Source organism: Ixodes scapularis, unplaced genomic scaffold (genome assembly GCF_016920785.2).
Source record: "Ixodes scapularis isolate PalLabHiFi unplaced genomic scaffold, ASM1692078v2 PGA_scaffold6__148_contigs__length_123643588, whole genome shotgun sequence".
Classification (NCBI taxonomy): Eukaryota; Metazoa; Arthropoda; class Arachnida; order Ixodida; family Ixodidae; genus Ixodes; species Ixodes scapularis.
This window is the reverse complement of record NW_024609881.1, coordinates 44,774,096-44,798,425: the sequence shown is the minus strand read 5'-3', so window position 1 is coordinate 44,798,425 and position 24,330 is coordinate 44,774,096. Positions and strand designations below refer to the sequence as shown.

The window sequence follows — 24,330 nt, the reverse complement described above, 5'->3', positions numbered from 1 at the left end:
ATCGCATCAGGCCAAGAATAAGCCCAATTGACCATTTGGCCTTTGCGCCAAAAGTTGTGTCCCTATGCGGCAATGCATTGGAAACTTGGCTATTTACATGGGAGGCATTTAACAAAGTTGTAGAAAATCAATTGAGTCTTTTTTAAGGCAAGACACTGGTTCTAAAATCGACTTTTTTGTTTATTAATGGATTATAATGAAAATCAGTGTGTATATGTGTTTTGGCTTCCTCTTTTCAAATATTCAATTAGTTCTGCAATATCTCAATTACTTTTTGAGTTACGAAGAAAATAATGAAGCTTAATTAGGTCATTTCTTACGACTCATTAAGGAACTTTCTAATACAAATTTTTTTGCATAAGTGATATGGATTTGTAGCTGAAGACCTGCCATGCAAGATGATGCTATTTATATTTTTGTAAAGATAGATCATTGTATAAAACTAGTCTAATTAGGTCAAGTACACTATTTACAAAGCCTAACGAGGTCACATTATCACTAATAATAAAATTTCGGGCCCATACTGTCATACAAAAATAGCATCACCCTGCAGTTCACTTCTTTCTGAATCCAACGGTATAAAGTTTATAGAAATCCTTGAAGAATAATCTCATGAAAACAACCGTAAGGCTAGGCATGTAGACGAAAAATGCGAAGCTGAGAAAATTGCAGTTGAAGTTTTAACACTCATTGCATAAAATTGAGTAAGGGATCTCATGCAATAATGTTCAGCAATATGAAGCATAGTTCTATCTGAACAAATTGAGATGAAAAATTCTGCGATCCGTTCACAAGAACCTTTAAAAAATAATATAAAACTGAGAAATAATGTCTGCAATGTAAAATAAAGTTATAAAAGAATGAGTAGACTCTATAAGGGACAACGGGAGGAGGCACTAAGGGTTGCACGTTCCGAAAGCAGATTTTGTTTGGCCCTGAAAAGGGCCTTTGTTCATGTAGCACTCGAAAGGGGAGCCCCCTCACAGCTGTCCAGGACTGTAGTACCCAGCTGTTCCAGTCCGGTGTTGCCTGGAGAACCTCTGTTTTGCATTGCTGCTGCTCTGGTGGGCAGCGTTGGCCTTACACAAACGCAGATTGTCCTTCTCCATGCTGCGGCGTACGAGGCAGTCACCGGCAGAATAGCCCAGGCTCGCAGCAACGGACTCGCTCATTGCCCGCCTGCCCTGATTGTAGACGGCAACAGCTTCAGCAGCAGCCCTCTTGACGCTGTCCAGGGAGGCATTGGCATTCTTCGAGGTTTGCGTCCAGATGACCGAATGCAGGCTCTCGCTGGCATTTTGCGTCTTGCCTTCCCTGCACCGTGCCAGCAGGTTTTCATCACTGAGCCTTGCAAACACTGGCTCGAGGGCGGACCGCACACAATCTGGAAGAGGGTTCTTGTGCGCAGGTGGACACTCGCCATTTGCCAGGGCTCTGTTGAATTTGCACCACGACTCAGCTCCGTCGGGGCACTTGCTGTGGTCTGGGGCACTGTCTGTAGACGTCATGTGCAAGAGGGTGGCTTCCACTGCCCTCTTCATCCCTGGCACATCGTTACTGTTGCTCCTAAGGGCATAGCTGTAGTAGTTTTGAATCTTCTTGATTCGGTCCTGCGTCAGTCTGCCCTTTCCGCCGAGTGCTTCACCCTGGGCCTTCTTTTTCTCAAGGAGGTTACGCAACGCAGCCCCCATCCGCTTGTGCACATGATTGATGCAGTCCTTTTTCTCGACCTTGACGAAGCCGTAGACTTTTGCCTCGGTCAACGCATGAAAGGTTCGGCTATCTCCATCCGAGAGAACTGTGGTGTACCTCAGTCCGTGCTTGGCCAGGGATCTTTGAAACATGGTCAATGCAGCCTCCACTTCCATCCGACCTGAATTGCAATCTATGTTCCTCTGGCACTCGTGGGCTGCATACCAGTCGCCGTACCCCTCTTCCTCCGGCTCCGGTCCCAGGGCACACCCAAGGCAAAAGTTGGAGTACACCACATGGTCAAGAACTAGGCCGGAATACAGCTCGACAATGCAGCCCACACCAATGTGGGAGCTGCGTCCTCTCGTCATCCAAGATCCGTCAAAGATCACGTCGATGTTGCCGACAGGGTTCAAGAAGTCTGCATACAGTCTCTTGACAACTTCTGAGCTGGCAGCTTCACTTGCGCTTGCTGACTTTTCGCAGGCTTGCACATGGGTCTTCAGGTGTCCCTGAGAGGTCTTGTGATGCAGGCCGCGGTGTGACAAGTTCATGGACGCACAGAAGTCTGCGAGGGCAGTGACTCCTTTCCCAATTGACTGAATTCCCTTCATTGCCCTCATGTTCACTTCGAAAGGAGTGATCTTCGCCGTTCCGGCAACTCTTGGTGAAGAAAACTGCTTCTTCTCGAACTCGCATGTGGCACAGACGAGCAGAAGCTTGACTGCCAAGCCATACTCTTTGTCCGTGGCCTTGCTTAGTGTCAGGGTTCCCGCACCGCAGCTTCCGCACTTCGCCTGCGCGAAGAGGTCGTTGAGAGCTTTCATGTCCACTAGAATGAACTGTGTCCCAGCGTCGCGCGTCTGGCCTCCTGTGGTGACGCCGAGAAGGTCGAATTTGCGCTGGGTCGCCGACTTTTCCGATAGCGCACGCTTGCATTCGTCCGATCGTGCGACTCGTTGCGCCTGCTCGGCCGTGGAGTAGTATGCGGTGTCGACACGAACCGCGCTCGCAAAGCTCGACAAACTGCCGCTGCTGCATGGAGTCGCGATGTCTCCGGCTGATGTTTCCGGAGGATCCAAGGCATCCGGCGGTGCCGATCGCGGTGGCGCACTTGCAGCAGACAGCTTCGGCTTCTTGTTCCACGGTCGCTTCCTCTTCCTTCCGAACGCTTGCCGCGTGCTCGATTTCAACCAAGCGTCGTCCGGCATCTCGAGAACTCGAAGCGAAACAAAACAAAACACGCGCGACTTCGTAGGAAAGCGAACCAACAATGTTCAACGCAAGCGCGCAAACGGGAACTAAAACGTGCGCTCGGTAACGGAAGAAACAAAGCAGACAGGCCTAGACGGGCGGAGACGGGCCCAGGAGCAGACGACGCACCTCTCGCCAGCGCGGGAACGGAAAGGAGGAAAGGAGAAAAAGAGCGGAGGGGCGCGTTTAGGCCAATAGCAGGGGCGCTAAGCGCCGCGCGTGCTCTGACGTACGGGCACCTTGCTAGACGGCCAATGAGCGATCGCAATTGGGGCCTTCAAAACCCGCGGAATGCGGACGTTTCCCGATGTTGTCGCGATAACGAATGGCATGGGGACGTGGGGAAAATAAGCGGCTTTCCAACAGGACCAAGATGGCCGCGATCCGACGAGCGATCGCGAAACGCGCGGGGCGCAAAGTTCCACTTGTTTTCATTGAACTCGCTGTGTTAGGGCTCTGCGGGGACATCGTAAATATCATTTCTTTCATGCTTAGACATTGAATTCGACATTGAAACTTTGCAGGCAGGTACCTTAGACTACAATTAATCCAAATATGTGAATTTTGACAACGTGAAATTTCGCGTTTTTTTACCATTTTAAGACCCGCGTCTCCCCTTAATCATTTGGTGAATGGGAAATAAGTGGGTGCACCAGCTCATGTTGCTTCCTGAACGGCCTCCGTGTTGTGGCGGTGAGTGAACAAGCTGGTGAAATGCTACCACCAGCTTCTGAGCGGGCATTCAGCGTGTTGGCTGTTTTTCAAGCATTGTGCCTTGATGTCATCTCCGTCTCGAAGGAGGTTTCTTGTTCGTACTGCCACTTCTTTCGCCGTGTCTTTTGGCTGTGTTTTTAGCCATTCTAGCAGGCGATTTCTGCTTGTTATTTTCATCTTCATTTCATTTATTGATACTGTCACCCCATTGGGCTAATACAGGAGTGGGTATACAAAAATATGGAGCGAAAAATAGGGACTCTAACCAAAAATTTAATAAACTATTTTGGCTAGAGTCCCTACTTTCGCTCCATGTCTATTCCTAACCAGGCAGAGGGCTGCCGAACGTTTGCCTTCAAGTATACAAAAATAAAAAGATAAAAGTAACCACTATACAAAAAACAATTAACCTAGACAGTGGATTGCACAAAACTGCTCTCACACTTAAAAGCACACAAGAAAAAGCTACAAAACAGAAAGCAGCACAAGTATGAACATTTCAAAAGAAAGCAGAAACTTGGTCTGTATTTGTAAAATTCAGGCTTTTCATGAGTGTCACATTCAACAATCTCATTTATATTTTCTAAAAGTTATAAGGGATGTTGACAAAACACCAGAATCGAACAGCACATTCCACTCTGATGGTTCTAGGAAAAAAGTGAATTTAAAATTATCATTTCGTACAGATTGATTACGAATGAACGTGCGATGGCGATGCCTTGAGGATTCGTTAGTTCTGATTTCGAAGTAAACCGAGTTGTTGATCTTTATACAGTTATGTATAATATGGAAAAGGAATTTCAACCTTTCATACTCGGTCCTCAAATCCAAAGTTGGGAGGTTTGCGAGTTCACATAGTTTTGTAGGAGAAAAAGCACTGAATTTTTTTCGAGTTTATGGAAATTGGAGTATGTGGATCCCACACAATTTTCGCATACTCAATAATCGGTCTTACCAGGGCCGTACACGTCAGGCTTTTTATTTCCGGAGTTGCACTAGCAAGGTTTCGCATGAGACAACATAGTGCTTTGTTGGCCTTGAGGCAGACTTTATTAATGTGGGTATTCCAACGTAGGTCAGATGTAAATAATAAACCTAGCTACTTATGCTCTTTCACTCTTGCAAGCCCGACGCCGACAATGTGAGAGCTGAGTGCTAAAATATTTTTTTCTAGATACTGACATGAAGACTGATTTTTCAAGATTTAACTCCATCTGCCAATTATCACACCATTGTTGAATTTTTTTGTAGATTACGATTTAGTTCGTCCTGGTCATCTGAAGTTTCTATCTTAGGGTATATCATAGTCATCTGCAAAAAGCCTGATTGCAGGGATGGGCAAAATACATGCAAATATGTATCAAAATACAAATACAAAATACTTCATCAAAAATGTATTTAATTACAAATATAATTAATTACATTTATAAAAATGCATTTAAGTACAAGATAAAAATACAACCAAATGTATTTGGTCTCCTCCCAAATACTTTTCCAAATACATTCCTCAAAATTTCCGTCAGCGACTTCAGGGCACCTGCAACGGGTTTCTCGGTATCTCATTTTAGTTTTGCATTGCACACTCGGGAGTTAGTGTGCGAGGCTCTAGTAACGTAATAGAAATATAATCACAAAAAAATGTAATCAGCTTGGACGTAATAGGTGAAAAAAGTACAGAGCTTCAAGCAGCTTTTTTTAGTCTATTATATTTTGGTATACACCGACAAAGAACCGAGACTACTAAGACGCGCAGCGAATTTTTTAGAGAATTTTTTATTGTTGCAACTTGCACCAGTTACGAAAATCTGGAGGACCCACGCATTTAGAATGTTCCAGGCAAAAATATGGATGGAAATTGGGCTGGAAAGCATCACTAGTTGTCACAGGCACTAATTTAGCCAGTCTGCCAGTGAACGTCCATTTCGTCACTATTCTTGCCCTGGACTAGCACCGTAATCACAAAGTCACTAAGCACTTACGCTTGACTGAGAGACACTGCATTCAGTGCAGAACGTAGTTTTCTTCCTGCTCTGGACAATGACAATAAATTTGAGGGATGTATTTTCGCCCACAAAATTATATTTAATTACAATTGTACTTGAAATACCCACATTTTAGTATTTAAAGACACACGTCAAATACATTACCCAATTTGTAATTAAATACAAATGCAAAATACACAAAGTATTTAAAATACGTATTTCAAGTACAAGTATTTGAAATACTGCCCATCCCTGCCTGATTGGAATGGTTATGTCGTTATGCAGATCATTCATGAATACTACAAACAAACGGGGACCCAAAACACTACCCTGGGGAACCGCTAAAGATACCGGTGAAAAAATAGACTTATGCCCCTAAACTTTGACAAACTGTTCCCTAGAAGAAAGGTACAATGAAAACCACTGCGAGATGACTGGATTTTTAAAAATGGCGTTAATATTTTTTAGTGACAGCTTAGAGTGCGACACTTTGTCAAACGCTTTCGCAAAGTCCAAAAATACTATATCAGTTTGACTGCGACAATTAACTGTATACGAGAGGTCATGTACAGTTTCGATAAGTTAGGGTTGTGGTGGAAAGTCCTTCCAAAAGCCATGCTGGGAGCAGAACAATAACTCATAATCTTCAGGATAATTCATGAAATATTTAGATACAATATGTTCAAGCAGCTTCGAACATGTACTAACAAGCGAAATGGGACGATGGGTGCTCACGTCAGACATACTGCCACCTTTGTGGATAGGAACCACTTTCGCGCGTTTCCAAGTACTAGGAAAGGAAATATTCTGGATGGATGACTGGAAAATCATGGATATTTGGAGTAGAGCACTGCACGTGCCCACGCCAGCCCAAAGGTTTGAGTCCAGCCCTGCCCGCAGGCCGGGCTCGGACTGGGTAGCACGCATTTTCTCGGGCCCGGGCCGGCCTCCGGCTTGAACAAAATTTTTGTCAGGCCGTGCCCGGGCCGTCGCGTGTGGCAAATTTTAAATTGTTGAAAACAAAAAAGTGCTCATTGATGTTTTAGGTTCAATGAAAACAAACAAGTGAAACGCAAAATCACTTCGGCGCTGTTAAAAAAAAAATAATAAAAAACCTTTTGAATTTGGAAAGTTTTAACGTGGATAAAAGGAACGTATAGATCCACCAGCAAAATGGCTCTTCAGTCACAGGGTACAAGATGAGTGTCTTTTGCTCTGCCTTTCAAACTAAAAAATATACAGAAACAATGTCAGCTTGACTTTGCACTTTGTGGAAAGTCAAATATAACCTAATTTGTGCAAAGTTAGCTTATATTTGGTGCCTTACTATGGCACCAAATATAAGCTAACTATAGATAATTTTAGGCCATACAGTATTTTGAAGATGCACTAGCGTGATTCTAATTGTTTCTATACAAAAACATGCAGAGAAGAAAGTTCTCTGTGAAACGAGTTGAACAACGAAAACTCCAATATCTCTTCAAGAAATGCAGAAATAAAATATCGGCCACTTTTTGTGTTCTCAAATCACTTATGAACTGCATATTTCGTCCATATTCTCGAAAATACATGGTCTAGATCACAACATTTATTGCATCAAAAAAAAAACACTGTCCAAGTTTAAAAGAAATGTAGATAAAATAGACTGGCTTTATGCTTAAACAGTTTTTAGGTTAAAGCCCGCAAATTTTTTCGGGCTCATGTATATAATCTGTCGGGCTCTGGCCGGGCTCAGACTTATATTTAAAAATAATTGGTCGGGATTGAACCGGGCCACGCCTCTAGCGGGTTGGGTCGGGCCGGGCATAGAAATTCCGGCCCGTGCAGTGCTTTAATTTAGAGACCAAAACTGTGTACCTATTGAAAAACTCATTTGGGTTTCCGTCGGGCCCGGGGCTTTTTCTTGTTTTGATTTGACGCGATTTGACCGAAGGGTTAACATACCGCCAAAACTTGTCTGGTGCCTCACTGAAAAATCTTTTAAGTATTACATTGTAAAATCTCTCTTTAGTTCTGTTTAATATCCTTTACTAGCCGTTTTAATTTCGGACTCACACGTTGAATGCATGATTTATCTACGATATTCGAACCATGCGAAGGCGCTCGCTTCCGTTTTGAGTTTTCTTTTTGAACGTATTTTTTCCCTGTGTATCCAGAGTTTTGGTTCCTACTCTTTTTATTACACTTTGGAATAAACCGCTCGAGGCATTGCTTAGTCATGGTACCCGTAAAGAAACCCAGGAAAAGAAATGTAAAGCCAACCAATGACTTGTCAAGACAATCAATCGAGCACACTGACATTCTCGGCAGCCCCAAAATTTAGAACCATCTTTTGCGAGTAACTATGCATATTTGGGTCCATTTCAAAAGACGCAAGTACTATTTTATGATCCGAAGGGCCCTCGATAGTTTCACAGCCAGAAAGAAACGATTTCAAGCGTGCCGATATAAAAATTAGGTCCAAAATTGATGACCTTGTTGAACTCACTCTTGTGTAATCAGTTACAACCTGGGAGAGATTGTAGCAAAACGCAAGCTCTATTGTTTGGTCAAAGCTAGCTACTTCCATCGATCCAGGAGAAACTGATGACCAATCTACCACTGGTAAGTTGAAATCCCCCACAACTAATATGTTGTCCTCGTGACATGGATTTAAGTCCATGTAACTTTGAAGCTTTATCATCACCTCAGCTGGCAAATTTAGAAGCATATACATTCCACCAATAAACAGAGAACTATTATTGAGCTCAGCTTTAATCCACAATGCTTCAACATCACATAGATCATCAAGAGCAGAAAACGGAATGTCATTTTGAATCACACGATAGCAACTCCCCCGCCTTTTCCTTCTCTATCCTTTCTTACGATTGTGTAGTTCAGAGGAGTTACTTCAGAGTTGAGGACATCTTTATGCAGCCACGTTTCTGTAATTACGATGATATCAGGTTCGTGTTCTAGGATTATGCTTTCAATTACATCGACGTCATTCAAAACACTTCTGGCATTCATGTTCATGATCTTGAAGGACACAGGTTCTTTGCATTTTAGGGTGTGTTCAGATAAGGACAGTCATGGTGGTGTCACGCCTATTTTTTGTTTTGAATTAAACCTGTCCACACAATTGGACAGACCTTACTTTTTCAAGATACTTCATTGTATCCGTGAGAAAAATCACACTCTAGAGAAGGTTGAAACAATGCTTTTCCCAACTGCGCGATGATGCGACTTTGAAGGTTGGAGAAATAAAAAATGCTGCTTTCTACACAGTTAACTTTTTTACGTTTAATGCACGCCTACTTTACTGCCAGAATTTGTTCAAGTCAACTTATATGAGCATATATTTTAAGCGAAATAAAATGCCAAACTTGGCTTCTTGAGCAAATCTTGCATAATGAGGCATTTTTCGGCGAATTTTTAAGTCGCTTAAAATTTATATGCTAAACCTGAAACTTTTAGTCTCGACTGTTTATTGCTTCGTCAATTTCAAGCCAATTAATTAGTTTTCCACTGTTGAAAGTATTTTCTGCACTGCGCCCAGAAATTTTATCAAAATCAGAAAAGTCAAAATTTTGCGATTTTTATGCAGCAATTATATTGCTGCATAAAAATGTTTTAGAACAAAAAAAAAAAAGTGTAAACAGGTTACGGTCGCATCAATTACCGCTGGGGTAAACTAGCGACGCATGCAACAGTGTCCGTACTTGGTCATATTAATGCCCAGGCGCCATGAAGCACTCTAGAAATAACACGTGAACTTGTTTTCATCGCTGATGTGGCTGATATTGCCAATGAACACTCAACTTTACGGCGCGTCCAATACTTTTTAAGATGTTTATTATACTTGGCTGGTTAGATGCTCATCGTGCTACCTTTTTAAATTGGTCTAGTACGAGTACTTGGCTGACAAAATAACTGAATTGTCATTCTAAGAACCGCTAGGACCGAGTGATGTAACGGAAGTCTTTGGCCCGACTGATAAAGGGCGTGGTGTGAACGGAAGGTTAAGCCGGTGGTATATTATTGCACTGTAACGCACGGCGTAGCTGGACTCCAAGCCGGAGCATAATTGAAAACGGCGGAGGAGAACAAGTGTTTCTTGATGCAGAGTTGCCGACAGCCCATAGATATGAGCAGGGACGATATCATTAAATTTTCAATATTTTGTATTTGTACTTTTATCAGATGGAGTAGATTTGTACTCTGTCAACTTGACTATTGGAATACATTTATGTTTGCTAAGCAGGCACTTGAAACATTTGTATTTCCTAAAAATAAAGTAGTGATGGACTGAATCTGCCTAACTTCAGATTCAACAAAGTTCGGCAAATGCCAAACTTTTGAAGGAAATTTCGGCAAAAATTCGGCGAATGTCAGCGCACGTGCGAGAACGCAACGGGGCCGTGGACTGCAAATGGACGCCGTGCAGTTGGCGGTTACCATTGTGCAGGGTTGTAGAACCAGTGGTTACGGCAAGGTGTGGTGTAGGCAACACGGTAACTGCCTCAAGAACAGAAGATAGACCAGTAATTTGCGCAGACCACTGGGCAAGGGACAAATGATGCAGCACATTCTGGATAACGTGATTTTCATTCGATATTTCCAGTGATGCAACAAGGTAGTTGAAACATTGGCCGACAATTACTTTGAAGCACTCCTCGCAATTATAACAATTCTGTTTTTGGCTCAGATGTAGTGTGTGTCAAAACAAAATAATATTGCGTTTTTAATTAGCGTTATTTCGCGATTTTCCTGTATCTGCATAAAACTAAACGCAGAATTACAATGCTCGACGTTGCACATCTGACGTTCCTAACTCTCCCTATCTTCCTAAACATCCGTGTGTGTCCTAACACCACACACTGGCGTGTTAAAGGTTAAAAACGAGACGCTGCGAATATGGGACGCACACTTTCATGTAAGGCTGATGTCAAGTTACTCTCAAATCGAAAAACATGCACATTTACAATAATATTATCATCTCTTCTGGAGAAAACTCAGCAACCGTTGCACTTGTTTTCGTGCACAAAACGTTGACTCCCAGAGGAAGCAAAGGACGCAGCGTTATTGCCTTAATTTTAACAATGTACACACACATGCAGCCTTGTGCTGATAATGCCTCAAAACCGAAATTCTCCTAGCGTGATTCGTGAATGCGCTATGCTCGCTTCTATCCAACCTCGTCAATCACGTTGTCACGCCACTTCTCCAAGGAGTCACTAAAATTGTCAGAAAACACACAAAAACAACACCGATACAATTATCTTGTAGAATATCACCTTATTTAGTAATAATTATGTCAACATGCATTACATGTTGCATTTAGATTAAGAAAAAACACAACAAAACCTTTCTTATCCAGAAAAACTAAATATCAATGTTAAGTCTGGTAACAATGTATTTTTGACGAATCACAAGATTCGGTCCCAAACTTTCGATTTGGCAAAAGTTCGGCCCATCACTATAATAAAGACTGTAGTCAGTAAGTATTGGGCTTTATTTCACTAACAAAATATATATGCATATATGCCAAATGTTTAATTTTGTACAGTACTTGTCACTATCCCCAGACTAGACGATAATTGAACAGGTGCCAGCAAGCTCTTATGTACCTTTAAATACCGTAAAGTCCCGAAAGAATGCCCAGCCGAAATGAAGACAAATAGTGAAAAGTATGGATAAATCCATGTTACAGAATGCAACCGCAAAATTTTATAAAAAAAAAGAAACTGGTGATAAGCACGAAAAAAAGGGTCGAAGGGGGGGGGGGGGCAAAAGAAGGCACAAGCTACAAGTTACGTGAAAAAGAAACTCTGTGACTTCAAAGTTTCCTATTTTTCCCCTGCAGCAGTCTCAGGTTTCAAGCATCATAATTAACTACCACGAGCTCGCTCCCCTGCACATTCTCCGACTTTTCATTAATGATACCACAGAGGGCAGACCTGGCGAATTCGCGTTCCACGGTGCAATAAGCGCACGGGAATTCGCCATGAACTCCCCTGTCGTGGGTACGGCAGCAGAACGCGGACGCAGCGCATTCACTCTTCACCATGCAATCTATACACGCAAGAACCCGCTGCAAACTTGGGTGTCACGGGAACCGACATAAAGCGCGCAAATCACGAAAAAAACAATGCGGGAATGAGTTAGAAATTTGCATGTCGCAGACTGCGGACCGTGCAGATTCGCATATCACGGTGCAATAATAGCCTCGTCCCACTAGAGCGACAGACAGCAAGAAACGACAATGGCACAGGACAACGAGCGACAAACGACACCGACGGACAGCCTGTTTGTCGGAGTCCGCCGTCCCAGCTGGCGGACACGACGCAAAACACGGGGGCAAGGAAACTTGTGTCCTAGTGGGACTGGAGTTGTCAACGAAACAATTCAAAATACACAGAAAACCAAGTCTGGCGACGCGGTTTTCGTGTTTTGCTCTTTGGGCATAAAACGCGCCGATAAACATGTGAAAGTGGAGACAATTACTTTATTTCTTGATTGAAGCTTCCACTTCTCTTCATTTGCCGTTGGCGACTTTCCGTAAACAGTCGTGACAATCGACACCAAACATTTTCTGAACTAGAAATACCCGAATCGTTCCCTTTCGGGCCGTTCGAGGCATTCTAGGTGAACGCCACGGAATTTCACGCATTTTGAGGATGTTTATAACTTCATATTCGTATGATCGAGGGCAGGCGCTCTTTGGTGGACAATACGGCATCACGATTATCACAGAACGTAATGACAAGACTCTCGTCTGCCGGAATGGTTAGCCGCGGAACGTCATGTCCTACTTCGTGGTGAGCAGTCTTACTTTGGTCAGTCTTCGCACATTGGTGTATCAATCCTGATGCAGGGGCGTAGATTTCGGCGTCTTGAAGCACCACCTCGCGCACCAAGTTTTCGCGAGCAAAACCAGCCACAGCAAATTCCCTTTTGCAACACGACCACCCGGCGCCAGCCAGCAAGCCGCGCCTGTGACCACTACGGGCAATCGAGGGACCGGAACTGCAGGGCCGGGAACGAAGAGTGGCCGCCAAGGGCTTCTCGTTCTGGGAGGAAGGGTAGAAGGGTGGGAAGGGAGGCAAAAGAAGGCACAAACAGGGCCGGGAACGAGGAGTGGCCGCCAAGGGCTTCTCGTTTTGGGAGGAAGGGTAGAAGGGTGGGATGGGAGGCAAAAGAAGGCACAAACGGGCGAGGAGGATAAGTTTGTCTCTGAGAGATGTTCCTCAGTGGGACTGCTTGCTGCGCTTCAGGTCCAACGACAGACAAGAACTCATCCATCGTCGATCGTTTGTCGGCACTTGTCGGCGATTGTCGCGGGTGTTGGTCGCTGCAGTGGGACAGCATCGGCGACACGGAACTTTGTGGTGTTGTCGGACAAAAATCTGTTTGTCGCTCTAGTGGGACAAGGCTATAAGCACGAGGGAACCCGTGGCAAACATGCTTGTCACACGCACCGATACCGCAGATCGCGCGGTTTGTGTGATTCGCGATGGACATTGCGTGATCGATATCCGGAGGGAATCAGGGGGGAGGGGGGGGGGGGGATGGTTGTCTATGTTTTCAAAGTTTTATGTTATGGATATTCAGCCCAAGAAACGGGATGGGCGGGTGTTCATACGAGAATTTACGGTATACGCGATTTGATGCATGCAAGTTTTCGTTCTGTGAAAGCAACAAAAAAGTAAACGACGAATTGTTGTTTTAGTGCTTGTGACAAAGCCACCTATGCATGCCCCATTTTCGGAGATTATACATCCACATGCCGTTGTTGGCTGAGCTGTGGCACTGACGGCACAAAGCAACGCACCCAGACAAGTGCTTCGAAGACACTGGTATGGGAAAGAGAAATAAGCACATGACTTTTATTATGTGTTGAATTCATCCAAATACGGTATATTTCGGAACAACAATAAAATCGTTTAGTTTTCTTCGCATTCGAAACGTAACGACTTGAAAAACCAACTCGCACGATGTTGGCCCTCATGCTGCTTACGCTTGAAAAACTGTCTATTTACCTGGTCCGGAATAAATCATGGTCATTCTCACTAGATGAAAATAGGCACTTGGCGCCAGCTTTCAACTAACGAGAATAACCTGCGTTGACGTTGACACGGCCACATCAATATATATGTAAATAAAACAAAAAAAAATCTTTTTTGCACTAGTTTTGGCACAACATGTGCGTTTCGGAGCAGGATGGCACAGCGAAAGAAGATTGGCGCAAAATGGTGCAGTGGCGCAGCGCTTCCACCCCTGCTGATGTAGTGAACACCACGCCACTATTCGAGCGGTTCGACACCTCAGCGCGAAAACTGTTTGTTAGCACGACTACGCACGCCACGGTTTCAAGCTTTGGTAAGATGTCCAACTACAAATATCACTATACGAAATAAACACAATGCAAGAAACAGGCTTCACCGCGCATTACACAAACGGCGCATGAAGCGAGCTGACGAGCCAAAGGATCCAAGATGTACGCGGTCTGTCCCAGTCTGTCCTACCCATGACGTCAAGTGATGATGATGATAGCTCGAGAAGCGCCCTTTGTAGTTCATGCACACCGCCAATAGGAGCCCAACATATAGCTTGCCCAAAGTCAATTCCCTTTCCCCAAATTCAATTTCGCTGCTTTCCTCCCAGAAAAATCCAATCGCTCTGCACATTTTCATCTGGGCTCTTAGCTCCCCTGGAGGTGGATCTCCGAATTGGTGTGGACCCCTAGGAGTGTGTGGACAGCTGTACAAGAAGCGCTGCTCTAGAGTATGACTGCATCTAGTCTAGACACAGTCAATGTCCTGTTTATTAAGAGCTGGAAAAAAAAAAAATGAAAACTTACCACGGCTTGAGGACTGAATTGGTTCCATTTGAATTGCTGCCCAAGGTCAGGTTCGTAGGGAGTCTTGCAAGGTCAAGAGGGACATACGGGACCACTTGAGATGCTAGGAACCAAATGCAATGAGCAATGGCAGTAATTAATAACAAAGTGAGCACAAACTCCAAGCACACCAAGCTAGTCAGACACCTACAAGAATAAAAGACAAGAGACACCAAGGATTTGGCCATTTTGAGATAACAATGACGAATGTACGAGGAAATGAAATGCCTCTATGCCTAGTAATGGGTGCTAGCTTGTGCCACCTGGCTTAAAGGGGCCCGCAATCCTATTTAAGCATCTACCTTTTTGCAGTTTTCACATCTCGTGGTTCGGGCAATCCAGCGGGCACGGAAAGAGTAACTAAATATCAGTGCGTCATATTTGAACTGGACGACGCGGAAGCCTCCTTCACCTACGGGGGTGCTCCGTGGTACCGAACGTGCGTGGCATGTGACGACATTGCGACGTCGGTCCTCGCCAGCTCCTGCCTTACGACTGGTCAGAGCCGCTAAAAGTTTTTTTTTTTTTTTTTGTCGAAATACGAAATATAAGTGGCGCAAACCGTTTCAATTATTTATGAAAGTAGTTTTTGTTTAGTATTTTAGATTAGAAAAGAAACAAATGCAGTTTATAAATACAGAAACAAGAAATGACCCATCGACGTACTTGCCACCAAGCAGTGGAGAAGGCGGTGCATACTAGAAAGGGGTAGTGGGGTCAGGCACCGACGAGTGGCTAGCGTAGAAAGTTCCCGGATGTATGCAGCAGCACTGCGGTCGTATGGGCCGCAAGATCCGACCGGTTCCAAGCAATACGAAGGCCTTCGGAGAGCAGGTTCGGCGTCCGGTTTGCTTGTTTGGCAGCACGAAAAGGCTCTTGTTCTGAACTGATCTTTACCCCGTGTTTGCTGTCGTTCGAGGCCAATGAAGAGTCATGCCGAATTGGTCTTTAGCCACGCAGTAAAGGCAATGCAAGCTGCCCTGGTCGCCCGCTTCATCCAGGCTATCCAGCACATGCTTTAGTGCCGCCCTCTCGAGCCGTCGACACAGAGTGCGGCAACAGTGTCCGCTCGCTGAGCTCACTACCCCTCCTCTAGTCCACGGCCACCCAAGCAAGGACCAGAGACGTCATGAAAACGGTTATTTCTTGCATGTTATTGTAATTTTAATATGCCTATAACTTTTAAGATAAATAAAAATTCGAGAAAAAGAAAGTTTTGCTAAGTTACTATGTTCGTGCGCTCAGGTTTGGTGCAAATTAAGAACTAGCCAAAAAGTTGTTGCAGGGCCCCTTGAAGTAAAAACCGCATGTAAGCGATTTGGCGAGACTAGACAAGCGATGGCAACCCGCACCGCTGTCACTCGGTCAGTAGTGCGACGAGGCAGACCGCATGAATACGACGGGAACAAGCGACCAAGGCGATGAGCAAAATTTTCTAGAAAATCAAAAACCGAGCGATGCGACGAGCGACAGTGAGAAATCCCAAATGCTGTCGCCCATCTCGGCGCTCGCTAAATCGCTTACATGTGATTCAGCCTTTAGAGTTCGAAGGTGTCTCAAAACAATCTCTTCATTTTTGCATTGTCAGTCCGACAAAAATACTAACAGCTAAATGAGTTAGGACTTGAACGATACCAAATCGGAGATAACTGTATGGCTGGAACCCATTAGGTGTCCCTAATTATTGCTAGATTTCTTTTTTAAATTCGTTGAACCCCGGAACCCTGAAATCCACCTATTTAGGAAAACTGTCATGTTCCTCTTTCCTCAAAAAGTTTAGTGTTACACTGGAGGAAACTATATTTTATTATTTAATATAACAGAATTAAATTTTCACAGCTAATAATGCTTGATCTCCTAAATATAAATCTTGTATGAGTTTTGATATGGCTTGTTGCTTATGTTTTGGATGCTCGGAACACGCAGAAAAAAACTTGTTCTTGCACACATGTGGGACATGGCAAAACTTAAGAGCCTAGCCAAATAAAAAAAAAATTTGCTCCTCTTAAACCACTAAGTGCAATGAACAACAAAAATACTGTGTGAAAACCTATCATATTTTAAAATAAACAAAAACCGCAAAAACACAATATCCGAAGGCCTAACAATCGTTTCGTAATGTTTTTATAAACATAAAAAAATTCCATTCAAACCTAGATAGTAGCAATTAATTTGATGGTATAGGACAATATTAAGCAATTTGATGGTATAGGAATTGGATGGTATAGGAATATATTAAAAATAAAAATTGTTGCACACTTATTGGGAACATGCCCCAATATTACATAGACGAAAAAGTGAGTTTGAATGTCACCGTATATATGTAGTGACACTCTTCCACAGTGGGAAAAATAAATTTTGTTAATATTTTTTAGTGAGAAATTGAAGCTACAGAAGAATGCAATGGAGCAGAGACACTTTGGCTGAGAGGACGACCATTTGAAGAACCGCGCACAAAATTGGGTCAAATTTATGCAGTACTGGCTTGTCAGTTTTTCAAAATGTTTAATTAAAGAATTTCGGGATCATAACCAGTCCTTATAACGATCATTAAACGCCATGAAACCAAAAATCAATTTTTTTGCGAAAGGTTGCCAATTTTTGATCCATAGCTCCCCTTAGATAATGAGGAATCATTTATAGTTTGCAATGGAGCGATATATACTTTGGACGATGCTGCATCCTCATCACTGCACAAGGACTGATGACAGTAAGAGAGATGATGTTACAGTGCATTCGTAAATATCAAATGCATGCTCCAAGCTTCATTGACAAGTGTTCAACATTTACAAACCTGAAATGAAAACCACGCAAAACCCGATCATTGCAGCTAGCAATCATATTAACAAACAGCATATCTCCCGAAACAAATTACAGTCTTTACTGGAGAAATAAATGATGCATTGCCGAATACTCGTATCTGCCCAAGTAGAGCTAGCAGTTCGAACCAGAAGCCAGAGTTTCAGAACTCTCATTTTATTAAAAGGTTATACGTGATTTTCTGAATATATAGATAAGAAAAGGAGACAACCCGTTCTCGGTTACTGGGGCCATTCAGCTCCATGTATTCTGCCACTTTGCCATTGAAAATTACATTGACTTACAACTTTGTACTTTGATAACGGTTCGTTCTGAAACTTTGGCATCTGGTTTGAACTGCTAGCACTGCATTTGGAAGGAGATTGAGCGCTCACCGACGCATAGCTCCATTTTGTAGTGAAGAAAACTCTGTAAATGTTTTTAGGGGTTTCCACGTGAACTCATTGCACCACGCCATTGGTCACTCAACAATTGTTCTTGCCGAGAAGAATGAATTTGGTGGTGCGAAACGAATATTGCAGAAGGTTGTACACTCAGCACCAAGGCCATCACAATGAGACCTCGTGCAACAGCAATCCCTGCCACGTAAACATTTCCACAAAAGGAAAAGAATAAGAAAACGCTATGTGTGTAGTATGCAGATACTGAGCATTTTGTTGACATGCTGTCACTGCTGGTTTTCAGAAACATAGGCACAGGGATACAGTCATGAGCTCCAGACAACAAAGCCAAAGTTTGCAGCCTTCATTTCAGGCCACAGGCACGGCATCACGTTGCAAAATGTGAAATCAGGAAAGATGCTGAAAGTGGGTAGCAAATGTCTGCAGTCAATGTCTTCTGAGCCATTTAGAGTACCTTAATTTTTGCCAATCAAATTTTAAAATTATTTTAGTCACTGAGTGGGTGAGAAGGGCAAGGCACGTCTCTTTCGTATGCCCAGCCCCTAGCAGCGCTCGTTGCCTTCGGCCACGCTTCACCTGTGTGAACACGCTTGAGGCTGACAAAGCACGGAAGTGTGATCGATGGTAGGATCTCAGCGCCGGATATCTTTGTTGGGTGGATGGATGGATGCTAATGGCTGTACTTTTTATAACGAGCAGTAGCTTGCTCCATCTAGGCTAGAAACCAAAAACCAGCAAAAGTATGGTTCCTCTCCTAGCCCTTCTAAGCCACTTTTCCTTCCCCTCTGCCATTTTTTAACTACCACATCAGTCAAAGAGACTAGACATCACACCCCGCCTTATCTTCTTTCCTCTCCCACCCCCCACCTCCCCAGCGAGTCGTCAATTTTCCTTTGGTGACCCCAACCCCTGATTGCCGAACCCCATGGGAGAGAGGGTGGAGGCATTTGGTTGGAGCCACGCAAGAGGGTGTCCCAGGTTTGCTCTGTCCCGCTTGTCCCCAGCTCTGCTGATTAGTTTTACTACTTCGTTCAATTTTCCCTAGATGATTTCCACCAATCTTCTAACTACTTCTTTGCAGGTGTATCCCTTTTCTCCTGCGTTCTTCCATCCTTGTTCTTAAGAACTCCACAAACCAACGTCTCTCGACCCGAAAAAAAGGAGCGCCACTTTGAGGCTGTGCACTGGCCTTGAGTTGCGCGACTTGGGAAGGCGCATAAAGACAAGCAATGTTGGATAAATGGAAGCCTTTTTCACGGCTAAAACCAAAAGGAGGGTTCACCTTTCAGGACAATTGTCACCGAAAGAGGGGCATGGCAGCGATTGGTGAGCCAATACAATTAACAAGCAATTAACTACCTTGCAACTTAGTGACCTATTTTTGGTGCAAAACTCAGAGGCGGTGGCTGAGTACTTGAATTCTGGTACCCATGCAAATGCGGCTGCGTTCTCTTTAGATGTAGTTGATTTGTTTTACTTTGTTCCCTAGAAAGGCCTCTTCGCGTCGGTGTGTGAGTGTATCGACGACAACGGTGTGGTCTAGAGCACTATATAGCTCCTATGGAGCAGAGTAGCGCAATCCTTTGATCAGCGTGTTTTGCCGACAACAAGGCCGACAGAGCAGCTCGGTGTGAGTCACGTGGTACTGAGGGTTCCAGGAGGTGGCCCGCCCTATGGGAGAATACATGGAGATCGACGCAACACGGCTAATTAAAAAATAAACGGCGAGTCCACACTTTTTAAAACTACTCTGTCGTGAATTTAGTAAAGCACTAAACACTTTATCAAAGTTTTAATAATATTGGATGTGTTTGCAAATTTTGAGAAGGCAATTTTCAAGACAATGGCGTTTGAAGCAGACGATGTTTGCACGCAGCGGAGATGGGCGTTTTGGATTCGCCGGAGCGGGTCGCGTCAACGCTGAGACGTCCCCGCGTCGCCTGCTGCATAATGCCGCTCATGCAATTTTTAAAAAGTAATTACGTCTTTACATGGCACACAACTCAGCACAAATTACTCTAAAATGTTCCTTTATTATGTCAGAAACTATTGTCGCTCTGTATATCTCCACTGTATTGAGGAAACAACAATTTTCTCTTGTTCCCCATGCATTTCTGGCCAAAGTTGTTACCCCCAGGTGTTCGCCGCTAGCCGCCGAAAGATGGCGTTCTAGATTGCGCTACTCCAGAGCCGCTTATCGAGAGAGTTTGGCCATACATTGGTTTGAATAGGCGAGCATCTCGGGGCCAACCACAGGCCGCGAAACAGCCCCTAGCGGTGATCGTGAGCTCTAAATTTGTGACACGACTAATTCAAGCCGTTTTAGCGTCGCTAGAGTTAAAAGGTGTGACTCTCAGTGACTGAAAACTTTGTGCGTGCGAGGTTTTCGTCAAGCCAATATTCAAGTGTAGAATAAATGAACGTGCGCTCCAAACCAGGGCTAACTTGCTAGAAACAGCGTCTCAGCTGAGACGGTGAAAGAAAGCACTGCCAAAGCCAGCGCACGAGCCGAGCGGGACTCCGCGTTTCCAGACGCTCGTGCGCCCCACCCTTTGCACTGTTTTCTTTCCGCCAGTCACAGGACGCTGTTCTAACAAGCCAACATCAGCAGTGCAGAGAAAGGCACGGGCACGAGCGCGTGGCTTTGGAAAAAGGCTCCTATGCACGAGTTCTCGTACAAACAAAAGCGTTTTGCTGAGCTAGGTTCACGCGCCTGTACCTTTGTCTTCACTGCCGACATTTGTGAGATGGAGCAGAGAGACCGAGATTGAACGCCTCTATTTCACGCTTTGAACGTCGTTTGCAATAATGTGACGTCGCGGTCTCCTGATTGGTCGACGCTGTGTCACAAATTTAGTTTACGCTCTAAGCGCGGGGGGAATACTCGGCGCTGGCGGCGGCTTTTGCTCCGCCTTTTGGCCAAACTCTCCCAATACACGGCTCTGCGCTACTCTGCTCCGAAGGAGCTATATAGTGCTCTAGTGTGGTCAAGTTCCAGAACTTGTTTCTTGGAACTGCTCAGGTTTCACTTTTAACCAACTTTCCTTCAGTTTGAAGGCGTGCATATGTTACAAAGAGAAGGAGTTTGTATAGAGGCATGCCTGGCTAAAGCGCTTGGCAGCATTTTTTTTTTTTTGGAAAAGATTGACCAAACCATTGGCGAGAATTTGGGTGCGAGTAGTGCCAGAAAGGATTTCGACTTGTTGACGATTGCCTGGTGGTAACCAACACGCCTGAGGGGGCTTAGAACGATATCATTGTCAATGCAGTGTTGGATGTATTCACGCGACACTGTGGGCCCATTTGCTTGAAGCCGGTTAACTTAACCGCACGGCGGGCGTCGGCGGTTAAAGAGCCCCCCAGTGATACACGCGCCGTCCGACTTTCTTTCAGGCGGCATTGTAGGCCCGAGTGGCGTGCCGTCGGACGACACTGCAGACACAGCCTAATTTTAATTGGTAAGTTTCTTGCTTAAAAGGTTCAGGCGAGCGCGCGTTTTCACGGCTTCACATAACGCTACTCGTGCGCGAAAAGTCGACGTTGAAGCAGTCTCACATGAAGCCACGGCCGTTAGCGGAGCCTTGTGAAGTCTATTTCAAAGCTAGTGCCTCGCACCTAACGGATTCAGACATGGGAACAGTACCTGTTTGTTGAGTAGTGGTCATCGAACGTAAAACTGCGTAAAACAAACCACATACACACGGTTCCGTTGTTGTTGTTGTTGCTGAGAGAATGCTAAACGAGCGATGGATCAAAGAACACAACTGAAGCTGAAGCCATTGAACTGGACGGTGACTCTCGCCCTCTGGTTCCTGCGTAACCGAACGAGTGTCTGCTGCGAATCAGCGTGAACCGCTACGCGAGTTCTTGACATTTGAGTAATATATTGCGTGTTTTTTTATGAAAATTATTATATTTAAAACAGAGACTAAGGCCGTTCTTGAGCCCGGAGAGGCGGCGATCACGGTGCCAAGTGTAGAATCTGTGAATCAGCCGTATTGTAAGCTTTAAACCGAAACTAAAACAGCGTACAACAGACGCGCGTAGTGTCGGCGTTATTACGGGAGCGGTACGAAATCAAGTCTAGGCGCTCTGTCCTGTCCCCTTCTCCTCTTCCTAGCCATTTGCGCTTTTTCCCATTAAGTTTAACCAACTAGCTTAATTTTAATTTTAACATCAAAACCGACGTGCCCCATCGCGGCGAAATACCACGCGGTGCACTCTGGGAACTAGTTGGCCACTCAGTTTCGGTTTCGACTGAGCAGCTTCATCTCATGCTACCACGCCGCGACCCAACGCGCTGCTTCCGTTTTCGATTATCTGACTTTTCACGAACGTACAATACACTCATTATCGAGCGATACAAAACGAAGACCGGGGCACTTTCCTTGGTTCCCGAAACACCAGATATTGTGCGTGCGTTTGCGAACGTAGTAAGTCGTGGCTTAGTCACCTCACCCGACGAATGCATCTTTGAGCTCAATGTCAGTAATCCCGTCTAGTACCAGTCAACTACAACTGAAATTTGTTCGTCTGGAGCCTTACACGCAATTTGTTTGCCAAACGTCCGGTTCTTGTTACTTCATTGAACGAAAAGCAAGCCGCATCCTCACGGGGCATCAAAGTTGAGGACAGCGTTTACGCATGAACTTTTAAGGAAACGCAATAAATTCGACCTCACTACTGCACAAAAGTTACTATGATGTCTTCCTCGTGTCATCATATATCTCCCACTCAAATTTTATGCTGATAGAAGATTAACTTTCCGCAAACGCTGAGATCGGCTAGCTATAGGAACCGTGCGCATCTAATTCAAGCCCCGACCAGGGCGCCCCTAGCGGCAAACGGGTCCATTGCATCGGGGAGCTTCTGCCAGCCGCTGCGTTGGTCGAGCGTTGTAGTGGGTCAGCGCTGTAATTTCTGAGATGGCTATTCCGAATCAAGAAAGCCGTAACAATTGCTGCGTGGTCGGCTGCAACAGTACGTCGAAGATCGCGCACGGCATGAAGTACTACATCGTGCCTTCGGAGCCGCACGAGGCGGAGTACTGCGCGGCCTGGGTGCGACTTGTGCGTCCATACAGGTTAGTGGCGTTTCTTACTGCAATAGAGTGGAAAGTTGGGCTAGTTGGTAGTCATTCATCTTGGTTTTAAAAGCGCACAAAAGACGAGGACAGAGTAAGAAACACAAACGACGGACGAGCGCTCATCCGTCGTTTGTGTTTCTTACTCTGCTTCGTCTTTTGTGCGCTTTTAAAACCAAGATGCGTTTCTTACCTTCCAGTTCGCGCTTTGTTTAAAGGGATACTACAACGAAATTTCGGCGCTCATTTTTTGGTCTATATGTGTTCAAAAAAGCAGCATCAAATCGAACATACCGATATCTTGTTAAAAAAGTCACGAAAAGGAATTTTAAAACGAATTAAACGATCAGCAAAGAGCACCTGGTGGATGTCGCTAACGCCTCGCTTGTAATGCCCGTCTAGCAACCTTGGCAGCTAGTGACGGAGGTTGTCTCGCCTCCGGCCACGACGAAAGAAGAGGGGCAGGAGGAACTCCCCTCTTCCCGAGAATGCCTTTTGTGTGTCGCAGAAGTCGCTACCCAGGCGAAAATTTCTAACTGGGACCAGTTGGCACCTCAACTGGTTTCAACTGGGACTAACTGGTCCCAACTGGGAATCAACTGGGACCAATAGGAGTCCAACTGGGGCCAGCTGAGGGGTCAACTGGTTTGAACCATTCCCAGTCGGGAGTCAACTGGTTTGAACCATTCCCAGTTGGGAGTCAACTGGTTTGACTCCCAGTTGGGAATGGAGTGCACTGGAACCAGTTAGGAAAGTAACTGGTTGGAGCGATTCCCAGTCGGACTTCAAATGCCTTTCCCGTTCCCAGTTCACACTGGGCAACAATTTGGACAAGTTGGGGGTGTATTGACCTTTGCTAATGAAGAAAACTAAAAACACTAACATTTTTAGATTTATACAAATAGGGAATTTTAATTACTGGGGTACATTTATATATTTATAAAAATAATATAAAAATTTTAATTAACTAAATAATTTTTTAATTGGAAAATATAATTAGTGACAAAATGTGTTCACCTACATTTACACTTTTAGTGCATTATTAAAATATATTAAAACATTTATTTAAATACCTACAGTATTTTTTTTTTCTTTTAATAAATAAATTTATCTTTTGACTAATCAGAGCTAGCCGGCCGCCGTGGCACGCGGGTGCGGATTAGTGGTACGCGCTGTCGACAGATGGCGCTGCCTATGCTGACGCCGGAGTCGGACGGACGCGGTAAAGAAGGGTCGCCATCGCCCAAGTTGGCGTCGTTATGAAAATGTCATAAACTACAGCTGCGCTTCTTTGGACCTAACTGTACACACACCACGGTGGCGGCGGTGAACTTCGAGGATGGAAAGATGCAGTTCAGCGATCGGAGGGCACCCAGGAAAGACCGGACGCACATAGACCGGACGGAAGAGAACACGCCGCGGAGAGCACAATGGCGAAAATGGCGGGAGGTCTACCTCGAAAATGTTCGACTGTTGTGACAGAGATCGCAAGGTGGGAGCGCT

At 44.7% G+C, this 24,330-nt stretch overlaps 1 protein-coding gene across 1 annotated transcript in view; it reads right to left on the bottom strand.

Moving 5' to 3' along the window:
• LOC115314377 (zinc finger protein 431-like) overlaps window positions 1-21,467 on the bottom strand; it is a 30,481-nt gene extending 9,014 nt beyond the window's left edge. The window contains exons 1-2 of the mRNA XM_040208180.2: window positions 21,388-21,467; window positions 14,485-14,587 (exon numbers count right to left, since the gene is read on the bottom strand). Coding sequence (XP_040064114.1) covers window positions 14,485-14,512 — 28 coding nt within the window. The 5' untranslated portion in view covers window positions 14,513-14,587; window positions 21,388-21,467. The remainder of the gene's footprint in view (window positions 1-14,484; window positions 14,588-21,387) is intronic.
• Window positions 21,468-24,330: the final 2,863 nt, after the last annotated feature.